At 51.5% G+C, this 15,765-nt stretch overlaps 6 protein-coding genes across 6 annotated transcripts; 4 read left to right on the plus strand and 2 right to left on the minus strand.

Moving 5' to 3' along the window:
• Positions 1–2,271: 2,271 nt before the first annotated feature.
• GCG54_00007558 (Retinol dehydrogenase 12) lies at positions 2,272–3,315 on the minus strand (the record flags this gene model as incomplete). The annotated part of the gene is made up of 1 exon (XM_045407538.1): positions 2,272–3,315. One exon carries the CDS (start codon positions 3,313–3,315, stop codon positions 2,272–2,274), a length of 1,044 nt encoding a protein of 347 aa, XP_045266983.1.
• Positions 3,316–4,063: 748 nt separating this feature from the next.
• GCG54_00007559 (Benzil reductase ((S)-benzoin forming) IRC24) lies at positions 4,064–5,238 on the plus strand (the record flags this gene model as incomplete). The annotated part of the gene is made up of 5 exons (XM_045407539.1): positions 4,064–4,141; positions 4,209–4,802; positions 4,858–4,926; positions 4,980–5,073; positions 5,132–5,238. The coding sequence occupies 5 exons, from the start codon at positions 4,064–4,066 to the stop codon at positions 5,236–5,238; spliced, it is 942 nt and encodes a 313-aa protein (XP_045266984.1).
• Positions 5,239–6,047: 809 nt separating this feature from the next.
• On the plus strand, positions 6,048–8,279 carry GCG54_00007560 (Riboflavin kinase; the record flags this gene model as incomplete). Its single annotated transcript, XM_045407540.1, has 1 exon — positions 6,048–8,279. The coding sequence occupies one exon, from the start codon at positions 6,048–6,050 to the stop codon at positions 8,277–8,279; it is 2,232 nt and encodes a 743-aa protein (XP_045266985.1).
• Positions 8,280–10,692: 2,413 nt separating this feature from the next.
• Positions 10,693–12,710, plus strand: GCG54_00007561 (uncharacterized protein; the record flags this gene model as incomplete). The annotated part of the gene is made up of 2 exons (XM_045407541.1): positions 10,693–11,271; positions 11,346–12,710. 2 exons carry the CDS (start codon positions 10,693–10,695, stop codon positions 12,708–12,710), a joined length of 1,944 nt encoding a protein of 647 aa, XP_045266986.1.
• An 859-nt stretch (positions 12,711–13,569) lies between these two features.
• Positions 13,570–14,019, plus strand: GCG54_00007562 (uncharacterized protein; the record flags this gene model as incomplete). The annotated part of the gene is made up of 1 exon (XM_045407542.1): positions 13,570–14,019. The coding sequence occupies one exon, from the start codon at positions 13,570–13,572 to the stop codon at positions 14,017–14,019; it is 450 nt and encodes a 149-aa protein (XP_045266987.1).
• Positions 14,020–14,223: 204 nt separating this feature from the next.
• GCG54_00007563 (Dioxygenase FUM3) lies at positions 14,224–15,238 on the minus strand (the record flags this gene model as incomplete). The annotated part of the gene is made up of 2 exons (XM_045407543.1): positions 14,224–14,354; positions 14,419–15,238. 2 exons carry the CDS (start codon positions 15,236–15,238, stop codon positions 14,224–14,226), a joined length of 951 nt encoding a protein of 316 aa, XP_045266988.1.
• Positions 15,239–15,765: the final 527 nt, after the last annotated feature.

The following is a 15,765-nucleotide window of genomic DNA, read 5'->3' on the forward strand; positions in this document are numbered from 1 at the left end:
GCGCCCGGTCGAGCCCACTGTTGCAGTGACACCCTCATCTCCAAAGGAGAAGAAAGTCTTCCGCCTTTTGGCATGCTCCCAGGCCTCATTGATGGCTTCCGGTGTGGTGTTCGGCGTTGTCGCTCCTGAACAAGACATAGCCCAGACGGCGATTGTGATAATCAGCGTTGAGCACGCTTCTTGTTGCAAACTTGACGAATGAGTGTAGAATTTAAGGTTGTCTTTCTCCCGACCTGCTTGAGAGAAGGCTGGTCTGACCCATGATGTACGCGAAATTAGTGCCAACCCAAGTCTTTGCCGATTCTCAGCCGTGTCAGCCCATCACCTTTCGCCTGCAGATTGCTCACATGCAGCTTACTACTGATCCCCCTGTCCGCAGATCAGCCACAACCACGGCTTGCCTCTTACAGGCTCAGCCCCGAGACATGCATCGGGATGAAAAGACATTCGCTCCCAGCCTTCGACAAAATCGCGTGTATGAGTGGGTTTTATGAGTGATCCACACAATGATCAAATCGAAACAGAGACAACGATGTATGTGCCACAACCGGTGCGATCGACAGGGACTTTACATCTAAGCAGGCCCAGACCAGAAGGATGGAGTTCATGAAATGCGACAGGCAGGAAGGTGTGAAGGTTTGATTTGATTCGATTAAAAACGTGAAGAGCATGGTTCATCATGCACCGACCCCTCACCCAGGACTGGCATTCACTAGGGGTCTGTCGCTGCAGCCAAGATACCATCCCTCCCCGTTTAGCCAAGTGCGCATCATGTTTCTTTTCTGCTCCAATAAAATTGTGCCACCTCCCGGTGGGCGCGGGTCCGGATCTTATACCCTTGAATCAAAAGAGGGGTCGTGTTTTCTAGGCAAGTGATCGCCCTCGTCGTTGATTTTAACGCCTATCACTCAAAGATTGGATTTGCCTCAATTTCCTACGGTAGCCTTGTGTTTCAATATTTGACAGCACAGCAACTGCATGTTGTAGGTCAAGTTCTTCACTGTGCAGCCAGCCTCGCCCAGGATACCGCATTTAGACCAAACTGTCACACAAGCTAGGGCAAGAATCCCTAACCTACCTTATGAGGAAAGGTACGAAGTCTGGGGTGGTATCTTGCTCTATCTCGTGAGCCTGATCAATGGCCCCGTTGCGCGGCGCACCCTGCCTATCAACCGGCGCCGACTTCGGTGGCTTGACGCTGAGGTAATTACTAGTGGCTGACCACTCAGAAACTCACGATATTTCTGTTATGCTATGAAAATACTGTTTCTACCCTCTACTAGCTAGACTTGTTTGCATAGGAAACAGAGGGTGGCTTAACCAGCAGAGGGAAGTCCGGCTAGCAGAGGGTAGGCCAGAAGGTATAGGGCAGGCTAGCAGGCAGAGAGAAGACTTGCACGAGAGCTTCTGGCAAAACAGCATAGCAGCGGACTTCGCACATGCCTAGCCACACTCAAGCCACGAAGGGGCACGCCGATTAAACAGAGGAGTGCGCCGTGGAACGGGGCCCCTGTCTATCTTTCCGACGAGTAGTCTTGCGGCATGCAATACGACCCCAGTTCGTGGAGGCATCCGGTGTGCTTGCTCACAAACATCATCGGTGAGCAGCCTGATGTGATACCTACTACTTTGGCTTTTGGCATGAGTGACTCTGCTCATGTACATGGCTTGGTTACGAGCATGCTGTTTACCATCAATGCCCACTCCACCTGTGCGCCTGGGGCCTTTGGAAGGGAAAAGTGGTTCACTACAAGCATATGAACCATTGAATGATGGATATGTAACATAGTATTTTCCGTTTTCCCTTGGTCTTTTCCTGATTTACATTAACTAGCGGCTAAACCCGGCTTCGCTTCGAAAAGATTGGGTCTTGGACTAGCTAGATATTACACGTCTAGCACACGAGAGTCTATGCAGGTGGAAACCACAGTCTCGACCGTAAGAGCCCATTACCAGAGATACTTCCTCTACAACCATAGTACGTAGCTTTTATGCGCCGGGGGCTTTTCGTTGGCTGCTGACCACAGATAGTTTGCTGGTGCTTCCTTGCCGTCATGGTGCCATTTGGACTCTTTGCTCTTAACTCTCCACTATCAATTTAGCTATACTGTAGAAATTGTTTACAACAGTCCAGAGAACTGGTATATGTCCGTAAATAACGATCGGATAGAACTACTCACAAGCGCATACGTACATCTCTTTGAAACCCCAAGTTGTATAAATACCAGACTATTTAGAATTCGATTACTCACATAAGCACCTACATATGAACTACTTCATCTGGCAAGGAACTTGAGCACCAGTCTCAAAGCCACTTATGTTGCAGGACTCCTCCCACAATCTGTTTCCTTTTTCCTCATCAAAGGTCCATGAAGCATATCCCATGTCAGTCTGAGAAGAGGGATCAACCGCGTGGCCTTGTTCAACACAATCAGCAAGATATCTCCCTCCCCTCCCTTCCCATTCCGCACCGACCGCCGCCAGCACAGATGTTGCAGCTCCCTGGGCCGCGTTTTTCAAATGCCGAATCTCCTCCCAATCTCCCTCCGGCATCTTCAGCGGGTCATTCTTCATGTATCGAGAAATCATGGTCAACACACTGCCAGGATGTACAGAAAGTGCATGAAGCCCCTTATCCCCAAACCGACGCTCAATCTCGTTAGCTAAGTAAATATTAGCCGTTTTGGACCTCGCGTAAGCTCGGAGCGGATGGTAGGGGAGGTAGTCGTAGTTGAAGTCGTTGAAGTCGATCGGGCCAAGTCGATGGAGAGACGAAGTGACGGAGACTACGCGAGAGTTGAAAGAAGGCGAGGAGGAGGCCAGTAGCGCTGGCTGTAGGAGACGAAACAGAAGAAAATGACCAAGATGGTTTGTCTCGAAATGTGTCTCGAACCCATCGATAGTGCTGCTCTTGGGACACGCCATGACTCCAGCGTTGAGGACAAGTATGTTGATCTTGTTAATGGTATTTGAGAGGAAAGCTTGCGCCGCGTTGCACACAGAGGCGAGGGAGTCAAGAGATATCTCAAGCAGTTGAAGCTGTGCTCCACTGTCTGGAGTTGAAGTTCCGGCGATGTCTTCAATCGCCTCCCGACCGCTTGCGAGGTCTCTGACACCCAGGTAGACAGTTGCGCCGGCAGCATGTAGAGCTCGCGCCGTTTCAAGCCCGATGCCTCTGTTCGCTCCTGTCACAAGTGCGGTCTTTCCTAATAGCCCGTCAACAGCAAGTCCTTCATCTTCGATGATTTGCAATGCGGTGGGTCGGGAATCTCCCGGGCCCTGAGGATTTTGGTGTGCAGCAAGATATCTAGCCATGGTTTTGAGATGCGCGTTCAACGATGCAACATTTGTTTCAGAGCAATGATTATCACTTGGAACCTTATGGGCGAATTTAAGTGAACATCATCCTCATCATAAGTCGAGATCCACACGTTCCTGTCCTTCCTGAAATGGCGATTTTCTCACGTGCCTTTCAGGCAGCAGTGCAGGGATTGGCAACCTTTAACAAGCTTGCGGGCGTTCCTTCGTTCAAAAGTTGGTCACATTTTGGTCGGATAGACTCATGGCCGTACTCAGATTGGCGTGAGACTAAATTGGTGCTGCGAGCAATGATTTTCGTTGACTTGTGTATGGCTGGCTCGGATTGAAGTGAACAGAAGAGCGCGTAATCGGTTCTTCACTAAGCAGGGATGAAGCTTTTACTGTACGGGCAATCAAACCTGTGCGGACGCGGGCACCATCCCCGCAACTCCGCACGGAGCTTCTTCAAGAATTCTCTCTCAGTTGGGGCTCGGAGGCGGAGCGGAGCGGGGGTCGCGGTGAATGCGGCGAGAGCGGCCGCATCCGAGCGGCCGCACCCGAGCTCGTCGTACTCGGGCCGCCGTCATGCTTGCTAAACCTTCACATTGAAGAAGCGTGCTATCAATCCACTCACGATATCTTTCTAATTACTACTTAAATTCCCATGCCCACGCAAAGGTTTTGACACAGTGAATATGGAAAATCAGATTCACATACAATCCTTGACAGTCCAAATCCCATCATCCCTCCACTTTAAGCCACGATGAGCGTCCGTTGCAGTACTCTGAGCCCTCATAAGCCCACTCTCACAGAGGAGTACCTGCCGGATCAGGCGGGGAAGGTAAGATTGCCATCTTGCCACAATGCATCTTGATTTCCACAATGGCTGACATGCTGCTGTCTTGAAGGTCTTCATCATTACCGGCGCTTCTGGTGGAATAGGCAAAGAGCTAGTCAAAATTCTCTACTCCAAAAATGCTAAGATTTGGCTGGCTGCTCGTAGCTATTCCAAAACAAAGACCGTCATCGAGGAGATAAAGGCTGAGCACCTGACTTCCACTGGGGAGATGGTCTTCCTGAAGCTCCAGCTAGACGACTTATCCACAATCAAGGCATCGGCACAGGAGCTTCTTTCTCGAGGGAGCCGACTAGATGTGCTTTGGAACAACGCTGGTGTGATGGTTCCACCTCAGGGCTCTACCACTGTACAAGGACATGAGCTGCAGCTAGGCATCAACAACCTCGGTCATCAACTCTTCACGCAGCTGTTGACTCCCCTCTTGAAGAGGACATCGCAGATAGCGCCGCACGACTCGGTTAGAGTCATATGGGTGTCATCAAGTGCAGCTGATGGTGCGCCGCGCCCAGCCATCGACTTTGCCAACATGGACTACCATAAAGAGGAGGGTATCTGGTCCAAGTACCCCAGAAGCAAAGCTGGGAACGTGATTCAGGCGGCGGAGTATGCGCGTAGGATGAAGGGAAGCGGCATTCTCAGCTTGGTAAGTACCTCAACTGGCACGGGCGAGCACACCACTGAAGATCCACTGTCCATAGTCGTTAAACCCCGGCAACTTTGTTACCAACCTCCAGCAAAATATGCCAAAAATGCAATTGGCCATGTTCGTAAGTCGGGAGTATTCAGACAGGCAACCAGATGGGGGCTTAACATGACCTAGAAACTCATATCGCATCCGCCAAAGAATGGTGCATACACTGAGCTGTTTGCTGGTTTGGATCAGTCCATCACTTCGAAGGACAATGGTACCTGGGGTACGTTAACTCAGTGATCTACAGCTGAATTATTGCTAACTACGGACAACAAAAATAGTTTCACCATTCGGTAAGAAGGAAGAGCCTCGGAAAGACCTCATCGATCCCGAGTTGGGCGCGAAGTATTTGGAATGGTGTGAGTCCCAGGTTAAGTCCTTTTATTGAGCTGTCCCGGCACCGCCTGTCAAACTAAGACGATCGCGGAAAATGCTCGGTCTGAGCAGCCCCTAACTCGCTGGCAAATACGGGACGAAGTCTTGTCAGTTTTATCATGCACAATGTGGACAGTAATGATTGAGTTCAGTTTGATGTATTCCTCCTGTAATCAGTGGGCATTTCAAGAAATGAGTGAAGGTGCAGATGAGACATCCAATTGACTTCGTCCAGACAAACTTGGATGTTCTGGTTGACGACCCCGTTTGAGCGGGCGGGCGATCCGCTGACGGCAGGGTCGGGAAGCGCTAATGGCCCCCAATTTCGCCTATCGTTGGGGGACTAGCTCAAAAAATAGACGGTGAGGCTTTGTGTCACTCTTGAACTTCCTGGCTTCTCCAACGCAATGAAAAGCATGTCCATAACCCACTGTTTGCTGATTGATCCAAGCCAAGTGACACTTCTTCTCTTGTATTTAATGTTTCAAATCGCTTGTCGACGTCTGAGGAAAGACGCATTGGCCAGGAAATCAGTGTTGGGAATGCTGCTTACCTTATCCGAGACCCATGCCCGCTACCGTTGTTCACCACCGAATTATTGACTTGGCGACACGTGATGAGACACTTCCAGATTCATCCTCATCTCAGGGGCCGCAATTCTAGAATACGAGTGTCCGGCCCCAACAAAAACACACGAAGATCACAGCAGACATCTTGTCCTTGACGTGCAATATTCTGGACAGGTTTGACACGACAAAGCTTTAAAGGTCGACAGCGGAAGCAAGCCCCCACAGCAATCACGAAGGAGCGCCAGCGAGAGTCATGGCGGCCCCAATCGCGGCCGTGAGGCGCAAACCCCTGCCGGGCCAGCAGTTTCCCGGCCCGCCGCCGATGCCGCCACCTCCCGATTTCGACCCCTTTCCGCAGCGCCGACCGGTCCTTCGCGGAGCGCGGTCGACGCCGAATTTAAGAGATTCGACGGTGCCGTCGATCTACGATCCCCCGCCTGCCTACGTGGAGTTTCCAGGCGTGGACGCGAGTGGCAGGCTCAACATCGTTCCCCCTAGTCCAGGGAGGCTTCCATCACCAGCGCCGCCGAGCCCGGGACCGTTGTTTCCCGGACCGCCATCTTGTGCTGAGTCGTTCAACGAGCCGAGGTATCGACCTTATCGACCTCCAGCATCTCCGGTCTCTCCGGTCTCTCCTATGTCGACGGGTCCGCCTCCGCCTACAAAGTTAGAAGCATCCTCATCCGCATCTCATTACCAATTGCCACAACCAACCGGCTTTCATCCTCCGGTTAAATCGGGAACATTCGCAGTCCCTTCTAACTACATCCCTCCACCACCGCCACCTTTCCCTCCCCCATCGAATGCAGCAACGTTTCCCGTGGCCGCACACGAGCGCCCTCCACCTTCCCCAGTCTTCCCGGGTCCACCCTCGGCTGAGACGTTCCCCTTGGCAGGGCCTCGACCACCAGTCTCGCCAAGCTATGCCCCCTCCGAAGCACCTTCCGCAGATTCACAGACACAGGAAAAGACATTTTGGCAAACAGCGCTTGACGAGACAAAGTACTTTGCTGGCGGACTAATTAGTCACCCATTCGAGTACACCAAGCACTACGCCATCCTCCGCCATTCCACTGTTCTAGTCTGGTATCGCGGCCCCTCAACTTCAGTCACTGTCACCATCTTCTCAGATGCGCCACTACCTCCTACGCGCACGGTATGGCTGCAACGGAAGGGCTTCTCCGGAAACATGGGCATGAACCTCAAGTCCCTGGTCGGAGCAAACGACTCCTGGCTCGACGTCACGCCATCATCACAAGCTTCGCCCACTGATATGGCAGAAGGTGATGAGAGGGGTTGCCAACGCGACATCAAGAAGTTTCTCAAGAAAGTACCGAAGAACCTTAGCAAGCACATGCCGCGAGAGACCCACGTCATCCGTATTCCCGCAGCAGCCGATGATGGATACTTCCGCCTTGTTCTCTGCACCGGTGGTGGCGATAATGGGAGCAGTAAGAGGAAGGTCCTCTGCCCCAGCCCAGTTTTCCGCATTGCCAGCACATCAACGGACGCGAGTGTTGTACGCGGAGCAAGCTTCGCCAGCATGCCGCTCGAACTCGGTATCAAAGCCGGCTCGATCGTTGCCAACACCGTTGTAAACAGATACGTAGGACCAGCAGCTGCCGTGGTGCAATCGCGTACGAAGAAGCTTCAAACCGCCAAGTTCGTCACAAAACACGCCACTCATATCGCCTACGGAAAGTCCGCCATTGAGAAATCGGGCATCAAGACGACTGTTACGGAGTACGAGGCGCAGTATGCCACCACCAGAGGTGGCGGATACGCCCCTTGGCAAGACGGCGAATCAGGGTTCGATGAGGCACCTCCAGAGGTAATTGGCCCCGACTCTGGACCTATGGACCCGTTTCCTATCAAGTTCGATGGGAGAATCGTGCGCGGCACTGGAAGAGGCGGCATGGAGCTTGGTATCCCGACGGCGAATCTCAGCGGCATACCCGAGGACGTCAAGATGCGCATGCGAGGGGTCTACTTCGGTTGGGCCCGTGTTGTCCCAAGAAGCGGACTAGAGCACATTTCTACCGACTGGCACGAGAGTATCATCACCGTCGGGCCAGCCCCATACGCTACTCCTCGTGTGGCGGCTGAAAATGTCGCGACGGTGCACATCATTCACGAGTTTGGCGGCGCTCTCTTCCTGGAGACTAAGCTGAAAGTCATCGTCATGGGCCAAATGCGGATGGCTACGCCCCCAATTGGCTCAGACGCGGCCCTACAGGCGTACGGGACGGATGTCTTGCTTTCCGTTGCAAGCTTGAGTCGTGAGAACTGGGGTCCTATTGAGACCAGAGAAAGGATGAGGACAATGAGAAGCGAGATGAGCCTAGCTGATCGTTATGTTGAGACCAGAGAGAAGGTCCAAAAGCAGGTCGATCGAATACCACTTCATCTAGCAGGTGTCAGGACCGAGGGTGCCGCGTTGAGAGATAAGGCCTTCGGCAACGGAGGCATATGGATTCCAAGGTAGAACGCTTCCTCGCAGGCATTCGCCGTTGCCAGTGCGCAGACGAAGAACCAAGTTTGAGATCATAAGGCCTCCAGCACACTTATGTTCACACCAAAGAGATATTGTAACTAACTCACAAACCTCTTCACGTCGCTATCCAGTTATTGCCAGGGCTTTGTTTCTGGTTCAACTTTCAACAGCAATTGTATCAGGTGATTTCTGTCCATTGAGGAAGTGGGAGTTATGGAAGGCCTTTCATGGCTCTGGATCTTTACGGCTAGTACAGCCTGCTGGCAACCGAGCCATTCCTTCCGTTTCAGGCTTTTCATACCACGATTTCAACGGCCCGCCCAGTGAGACTATCTCATTGACCTATTAAACAATATACATCTTCAAGGCTCGTCACACTTACAAGTGCGCTCCAGCGAAATAGAAATCAAGCGGTTGTTTCCTTCCCAAAGAACCATACCCATTGCCTTTATAAGAAGGGCAACAATATCTGTCTTCTGATTTCCATCCAGTGTATGCCGTAAAAGCCCCTGGTCGTCAATCAGCTTGTTGACTACGGTGGGACAAGGCCGGAGAATTTCACCCCGAGTGCAACTGCGCTTGTGGAGAAATCGGTGATGCTTTGGAGCTAGAAGGGGTGGTGGACGCCCAAGCGGTGATGGAGGCCGAAGAACTGATGCAGCTTGAAAAGACAGTGGACCCTGAGGACGAGAGTCCACAATGTGAGGAAGGTCCGGCTTAGTATCAAGACTCTCCGGCTCCCTACTATCCACGTCCGATTGAAACTTGTCACCGCAGAAGTTGATCCAGTGGTCGGCCCGACGTATGTTGCAAACCCAGAGATTCCTCTCACCTTCTTGCATTTGACTGAGATACTTCGACTTGAACCACTCCGCAAATTCTTTCCCGTTTTGGAAGGGACGTTGTCCTCTCTCGTCTGCTTCTTTCTTCGCGATGACCAAAGCTCGATCCAATTCCTTCAGCATTATTTCAGTCGTGATCCCTAGGCCATTGATGGCATCAAGCATTCGCATTATGGTCGGCGTGAAAACCATATCATCTGGTCTTTTGTAAAGAATGCTATGTTCCACCTCGGCCCAGGCGTGCATTATGACCGTTCCGATCTGGATCTCTACTCTTAACGAATCGAGACTTTTGTCTGGGGACTCCTTCCACTCCACCACAATTTGCCAGGACTTGTATCCGGAGTGTTCCCAACTCTCACTGAAGCCATCGAGGCCTGGAGAGCGCCAGGCTCCATTTGAGTGTTGCTGAGGGTCCAGGTTTCTGTCATGGGCAATATTCCGCCCACTCCTGACCGTGCCAAAGACATGCTTTATGTCAAAGTGCTTCTGGATTACTTTCACCACTTTGTGAAAGTCATCCGGGAGGTATAGCCCAATGCGAACCCCAGCAAGGTCTCCAAGATCCGGATATGCATAGATGTCGTTGCCCCCAGAAACCCAGCCTCTTAGACCATGTTTAGAGTCTGCTGCCATTTCTCTCAGCTGTCCCTCCAACAGATCGTACTCTTTGGAGCTTTGTTCCATGTGGTTTAGTTTTTCTTCCAGCGACATATACATGTTGAAGTGTTTTTCGATGTCGTCCAGCTTTTTCTTCACCGAGGTATAAGTTTTCGTTCTGCCCTCGACCACTCCTTTGACGGCGACAGCGCTCAGCAATTCTTTGCATTTTTTCTTGGTCAGCTTCTGGAGTATCTGATAGCGTTCTTGCGTTTCAGGTTTCTTGAAATCCACGAGGAGCTCGGAAACCTTCTGGTTGTATGAAGTTGATTTCGTTGGTTCCATGGTGTGCGCCTATTAAGAAGGGTCCGGAGACAAAGATAAGTCCTATGATGATGCTTGTGGTAGCCTGAAAAATGCAGAAGTTTTTCAATATTGGAGTAAAATCTGGACTGGAGATACGATGAAGCGATTGGATAGGGTGAGCGACAAAAACAAGCACTTTTGTTGCTAAAGAGGTAGATAGTGAGGCGGGTGGAGCGGGCAAGACCGGGACTTTTGAGGCGGGAACGCCTTACATTACTAGAGCAGAGATAGAAAACACCGAGTCAATTGGATAGCGATAGCTGCGCTCCTTCCTGCACAAGTGGATTCCTCGAATCAGGTAGGGGACTTAACCGCCAGGATAGTGACTATGGAGAGGCCGTGCTGTGCATCTGCAGCATGTTGGGCGAATCAGCCCACCTGGCAGGCGGGCTTTGGCAGTCATTGGACGGCGGAGTGAGTTGGAAATGCACAATTGTCAGCGGGGAGGTCGGCTGCCAGACTGAGAAGTTGGGACATAAGGTGCATTAGCAAGCAATCAATCTAACTCAACATTTGATCATTCCTAGCTTAGGTGAAGGTCATAGCAGGCGCTTCCACGAGGGAATCTCATCACGTCGCAGCTTCACCAAGTCTCGATGAAGAGAACCCAATACCGGTATCAACCCTTGCGAAAGAATGATACCATCCGATTACTGATATTGGATCCTGGGAAAGGAAGTGATCCGTTGACAGGAAGGCTCACGGAAGAATGTCCAGATTCTGCGGGAAGTTATGACGCACTTTCGTATGTCTGGGCAGATCCAGGCCCATCAAGTAGTGCATACGAGATCCTGATTCGGGATGAGTCCAGCAAGCCAGGATTCCTGAAGCTGAAAGGGGGCGCGATCTTCGCTGCCCTGCGGCAGCTACGTCTTCCGGACCGGTCGCGTCGGATCTGGGCTGACCAGTGTTGTATCAACCAGGATGACACGGTGGAAAGAAGTCAACAGGTTCAATTCATGAACACAATCTATCGCGACGCGGCTCATGTCTTAGTATGGCTAGGGTTAGACACGGAGAAGCAGGCTGCGCCGGCTTTCAGTTTGGTACGCGAACTCGATGAGAGGCTCAAGACCTTCATCGGTGACTCTCCTCATGGTTCCGATACATTTGACCTAGAGAGATCTGTCAGACAGAACTGGAAGGCTCTCAAGGCCTTGACGGGCCGCGCGTGGGTAGGTATCTAAGAACCTATCACCATATATCAACATGACCCGAAAGCAAACTGACCACTTGAAATCGGTAACAGTTCAAACGTGGGTGGATTGTCCAGGAGATAGGAACATGCACACCGGCAACGATGCTCTGGGGTGACACCACGATGGACTGGGAATTACTGGCCAGCGTTTGCGAGAGACTGAAGTGTTACCACCATCTCCGCAGTACACTGAGCATCAATACGTCCGACATTTCATTCCTTTTCCGACGTTTTACGGAGCCAGACGAAAATACTCACCATGCGAATCGATATAACTTCGTGTACGAGCTTCAGCGGGCGCGGCATCTGCGCTTCAGCGACGACAGAGACCGGGTTTTTGCGTTCCTCGGGCACTTTTCCACCCACTCGCTTCATCCTCTAAGCTTGGGGCCGGTGACAATTGCAGCCGATTACACGAAGACTGTTGAGCAGACGTACATCAACTTAGCGGTGCAGATATTACGAGCGAACCCGGATGCGGCATGCATTTTGTTAGCAGCAGTACAACATCCGCGGCGACTTTCTTGGGATGCAAATCTTAAGAAGAGGGCTCCTTCTCGCCACAGTCTCCCATCCTGTCACGAAACGCCAATACAAGCGGAGTTAGCCATGGAAGCATGGCGTTGGGACAAATATACGCTGCCATCTTGGGTTCCCGACTGGAGATGGTCCGAAGGTATAATCCTTGCAGAGCCAATATGTCCGCACCGCGCCCATGGAGATTCGACCACATCGCTTGAGATCGTAGAGCCAAATGGTCTTATGCTTAAAATTCATGGTGTGGAGGTCGATAACGTGGAGGTGTGTTCACAAGCGTTGCTGGCTGAAGACTTTTACAACAAAACGATGCGCAATCAGTCTCCCACTCTGATAGAATGGCTATGGAAAGATATCTGTGGTAAGACACACTTCAGCCTGGACGAAAAATATCTCAACGACCAGACAGCCTTCTTCGCGTTTATGCAGACGCTCAGCAATGGTTGTGTACAGGCTGCAGGACATGAGTGTAGGCCATACCATGAGATCCCGGATCACGTGTGGCTGGAAAACGCAGCCAGGTATGTCGTAGCCACTCTAGGAGCGTCTGGCGAAGTGTCGGAAGAGATTTGGAGACTTGGCACAGGCGCAGAGCTTGAAGGGGACCATGAGAAGTGGAGTCGATGGGGAGCCTCGGCGTCAGAAGGCCGTACTTTTGCAAAGACGGAAATGGGATATTATGTACTCGGCCCGACGGCATTGGAAGTTGGAGATGTCGTTTGTGTTCTATTCGGCAGCAAGGTGCCGTTCTGCCTTAGGCCCATGGGCAGGCGTTACTTGTTTGTGGGTGAATGCTATGCTCACGGCCTGATGAAAGGAGAGGCAATGGCAATGTTAGCTCGGGACGAGCTTCATGAAAAGGTATTTGATATTGTTTAAGTCGTCTTAGTCTAGTTTCAAGCTCCACATTCCATCTGCCCTAGGAGACGCATCTCGCTTGCTACGCAGGTGGAATACCGGCTCACTTCCAGTCTACTAAGTCTAAACATTCAATCATTACGTATCACATTTGACATTTCGAAAGACGACGTGGAATCCCGGATGGTAGTGCCCTTCCGCTGGGGGCTCCTCTAGACCAGGAATTCGTATCATGATACAGCTTGACATAGCTTTTGGGTCGGAACTGAAGACCAAAAGGTATGGCCATTTGTTTGATTTTATTTGATTCATGGCAGCACCTAGATGATATACCTAGGCGCCCGCGACTTGGATGTGCGGCGACTTTCACCAACATGGGCTAGACGCTAAGAGTTTGCTTTTCCGATCTAAAAGAACGACCATGGACATTTCCCCAGCGTATTGGAATTCAACTGTTTACTTGAGCGCCAAGGGCGCATATTGGCGGGGACATTACGCCGCGCATCTGGGTAATTGAGGGCTGGGCGCACAAAACCTCAACAGCCGTCAGGCTTGTTTCCAAATAGACAGTCAATGCCCCATGAGATGTACCTATCGACAGGGTAAATCGCGTGATTGACTGTCTCTTGTATTCCCTACACAACGACCAGTGTCAAATGCATCATTCGTCATCACCAAAGGTCCACAACGGAGTAGTCTTGGCCTTGGAAGGAAGGACTTTGTCGTTCGGCCATCAGCACTAAGCAGTTTCCAGCAACCCTCAAAAGCTGGGCGTATTCGCTCTGGGATTTAAATAAGCTGCTGCATCCTTCGCTGCAGCCACGCGTCGACCGAGTTTCTTGAACTTTCACCCACATTTACAAGCTGTCAGCGAATCAAAATGACTACCCAAATCCCATCCATCTACAAAGCCGTCTTCCTCTACTGGGACCCCCCGTGCGCGCTATGGGGCGCTTTCATGTCCTTCTTCACGCGCGACTGGATGCTTGATCAGTTCTTCCTCGAATCCCACACCGGAACGCGCGATGCAGCCCACGACCTGCTTCTCTACCAGGGCGGCGGGGCCATGGTCGGCTGTGCCATCCTCAACGGCGTGCTCCTACGATACACGAAAGACATCGGGGTTTGGAAGATCGCACAAGCAGCTATTCTAGCGATCGATCTTTCGCTTCTTGCAGGAACCATAGAAGTGTTTGGAAAGCAAGGTCGCCTGTCCCCGTCTACGTGGCAGGCCGGGGACTGGGTAGGGATGATCATCACGATTGGAGTGACGGTTGCGAGGGTTTCATTTCTGGCGGAGCTTGGGTTCAAGAAGCAGAAGACTAAGTAATGGCTGTGCGAATCTGATCGTCCGGCCTGAAGCAGGAAGCTAGGATGGCACATCACAGGCGTGGGGATTGGTGAGGAACGGGGGACCATGGAATCATTAAGAACTTCCAATTCTTGAGAGATATCCATGACTGAGTAGTAATAGCGCAGTTCCGTTCAGCGTCAACATGAAATGAACATCTCAAGCCAAACCCTATTGACTATTCTACAACTTGCTGATAACGTGAATCTCCTTGTCTCCCTTCTCGCTGGGGAATGTCGGTGGCTCCCTATCGACCGGCCCTTGAAGCCACCGAATCATGCGCTGGGTCGCTTTCCGTGGATTCATTCCGTCGGCTGCCATTTGAAATATTGGTTAACACGTAAATCTCCAAGTTATTCATGCGTATAGAATACTCACCGTATCCAATGAAGGGAATCGCACTCCGGTACCCCATCATATCCACAATCTTCTTCGGAATCTCGCCAGAAAGTGCTCTCCTGGGATCAATCCCAATCATCAAGTTCTCAATCGGCCGAATATATGGCTGGCAGTACTGAATCGTCGCCGCATACCTCGGCTTCTGGCTGCGATTCGCCCCACCGGAGTGCCACGTCGTGCCCAAGAAGTAAATAACACTTCCCCTCGGACACACCACGGGAATTGCCTCATGCTCCGCCCCGATCCTATCACTCCCCCAAAGATGCGATCCGGGGATGATCCGCGTGGCGCCGTTGGTCTCGGTGTAGTCATCCAACGCAATCATCGTCGCCGCCGTGACAGGCGGTCTCGGGCGCGGGAGGTGCGTGACACTATCGTCGTGGTGAAGAACTTGGTTCTTCTCGCCCGAGTTGATGACGATCGTTTCCATGATGTAGATGAGGTAATCCTCGTCGAGGAAGTAATCATTCAAAGCCAGAACCTGTGGCAGGAGTACGAACTTGTCGAAGGCGCGGGTCTTGCCTAGGAGGGAGAAGATACGGTTCGTCTTGAATCCGTCAAAGGCGTGCATGCCGCCTTTGGGATCTTTGCCGTGGAGGCGGTCGATTTCGTCGACAGCATCTTTGGCTTCGGCCTCGGTGAATGCGTTTGGGATTAAAACGAAGCCATTTTCGAGGACTGTCTGGACGTAAGCTTTGATAGTTGGATCAGTCGGCAGAGGCTTCTGTTTGCGGATGTAGTAGTCCACTGGCACTGGGTCAGCAGCTTGTGGATCCTTATCGGAGGATGATGAAGGCATGATGGAAGGTTTAGGATAAACGGTGGAGAGCACTTTATTCATGAACAGGGCAACGGAAGGAAGAGGGAAATCCATCTTCTCATCGGTCGGGACGACGCGCGAGAGTTTGTCCTAAATGTGGTAGCCCCTCGGGGGTACACCTCGGAGCAATTTCAAGCCAAGTAATGAGGATAATAGGCTATATGAAGGTTGCCAGGACTGCATGTAATGCACGAATTAGATCGTGGATTATGGTTTACGACTCGCTCATTTGGGCGTCTCCGTAAGCTGATGTGAGACTTTGGTCATGGTGGCTGGGTTAGACCATTTTATCGCGAGTTACTGGACTAGACCAACGGTGATACGTCTTGATATTGAATCTTTTTGCCAGGCTGTATCAGCTTTGTGTCGTTTTGATGTCACATTTTCCTTCCTAAGCACCGCGCGGGTAACTGGCTATTGTCGTTTGAGAGTTTCACGCCCAGCATCAGCAGCTAGGTACTTGTCACGTTTCATGGAAAAGATGTCCACACTTTCTCCCACCTCGG

This window comes from Colletotrichum gloeosporioides (genome assembly GCF_011800055.1).
Source record: "Colletotrichum gloeosporioides strain Lc1 chromosome Unknown consensus_27, whole genome shotgun sequence".
Taxonomy (NCBI): domain Eukaryota; kingdom Fungi; phylum Ascomycota; class Sordariomycetes; order Glomerellales; family Glomerellaceae; genus Colletotrichum; species Colletotrichum gloeosporioides.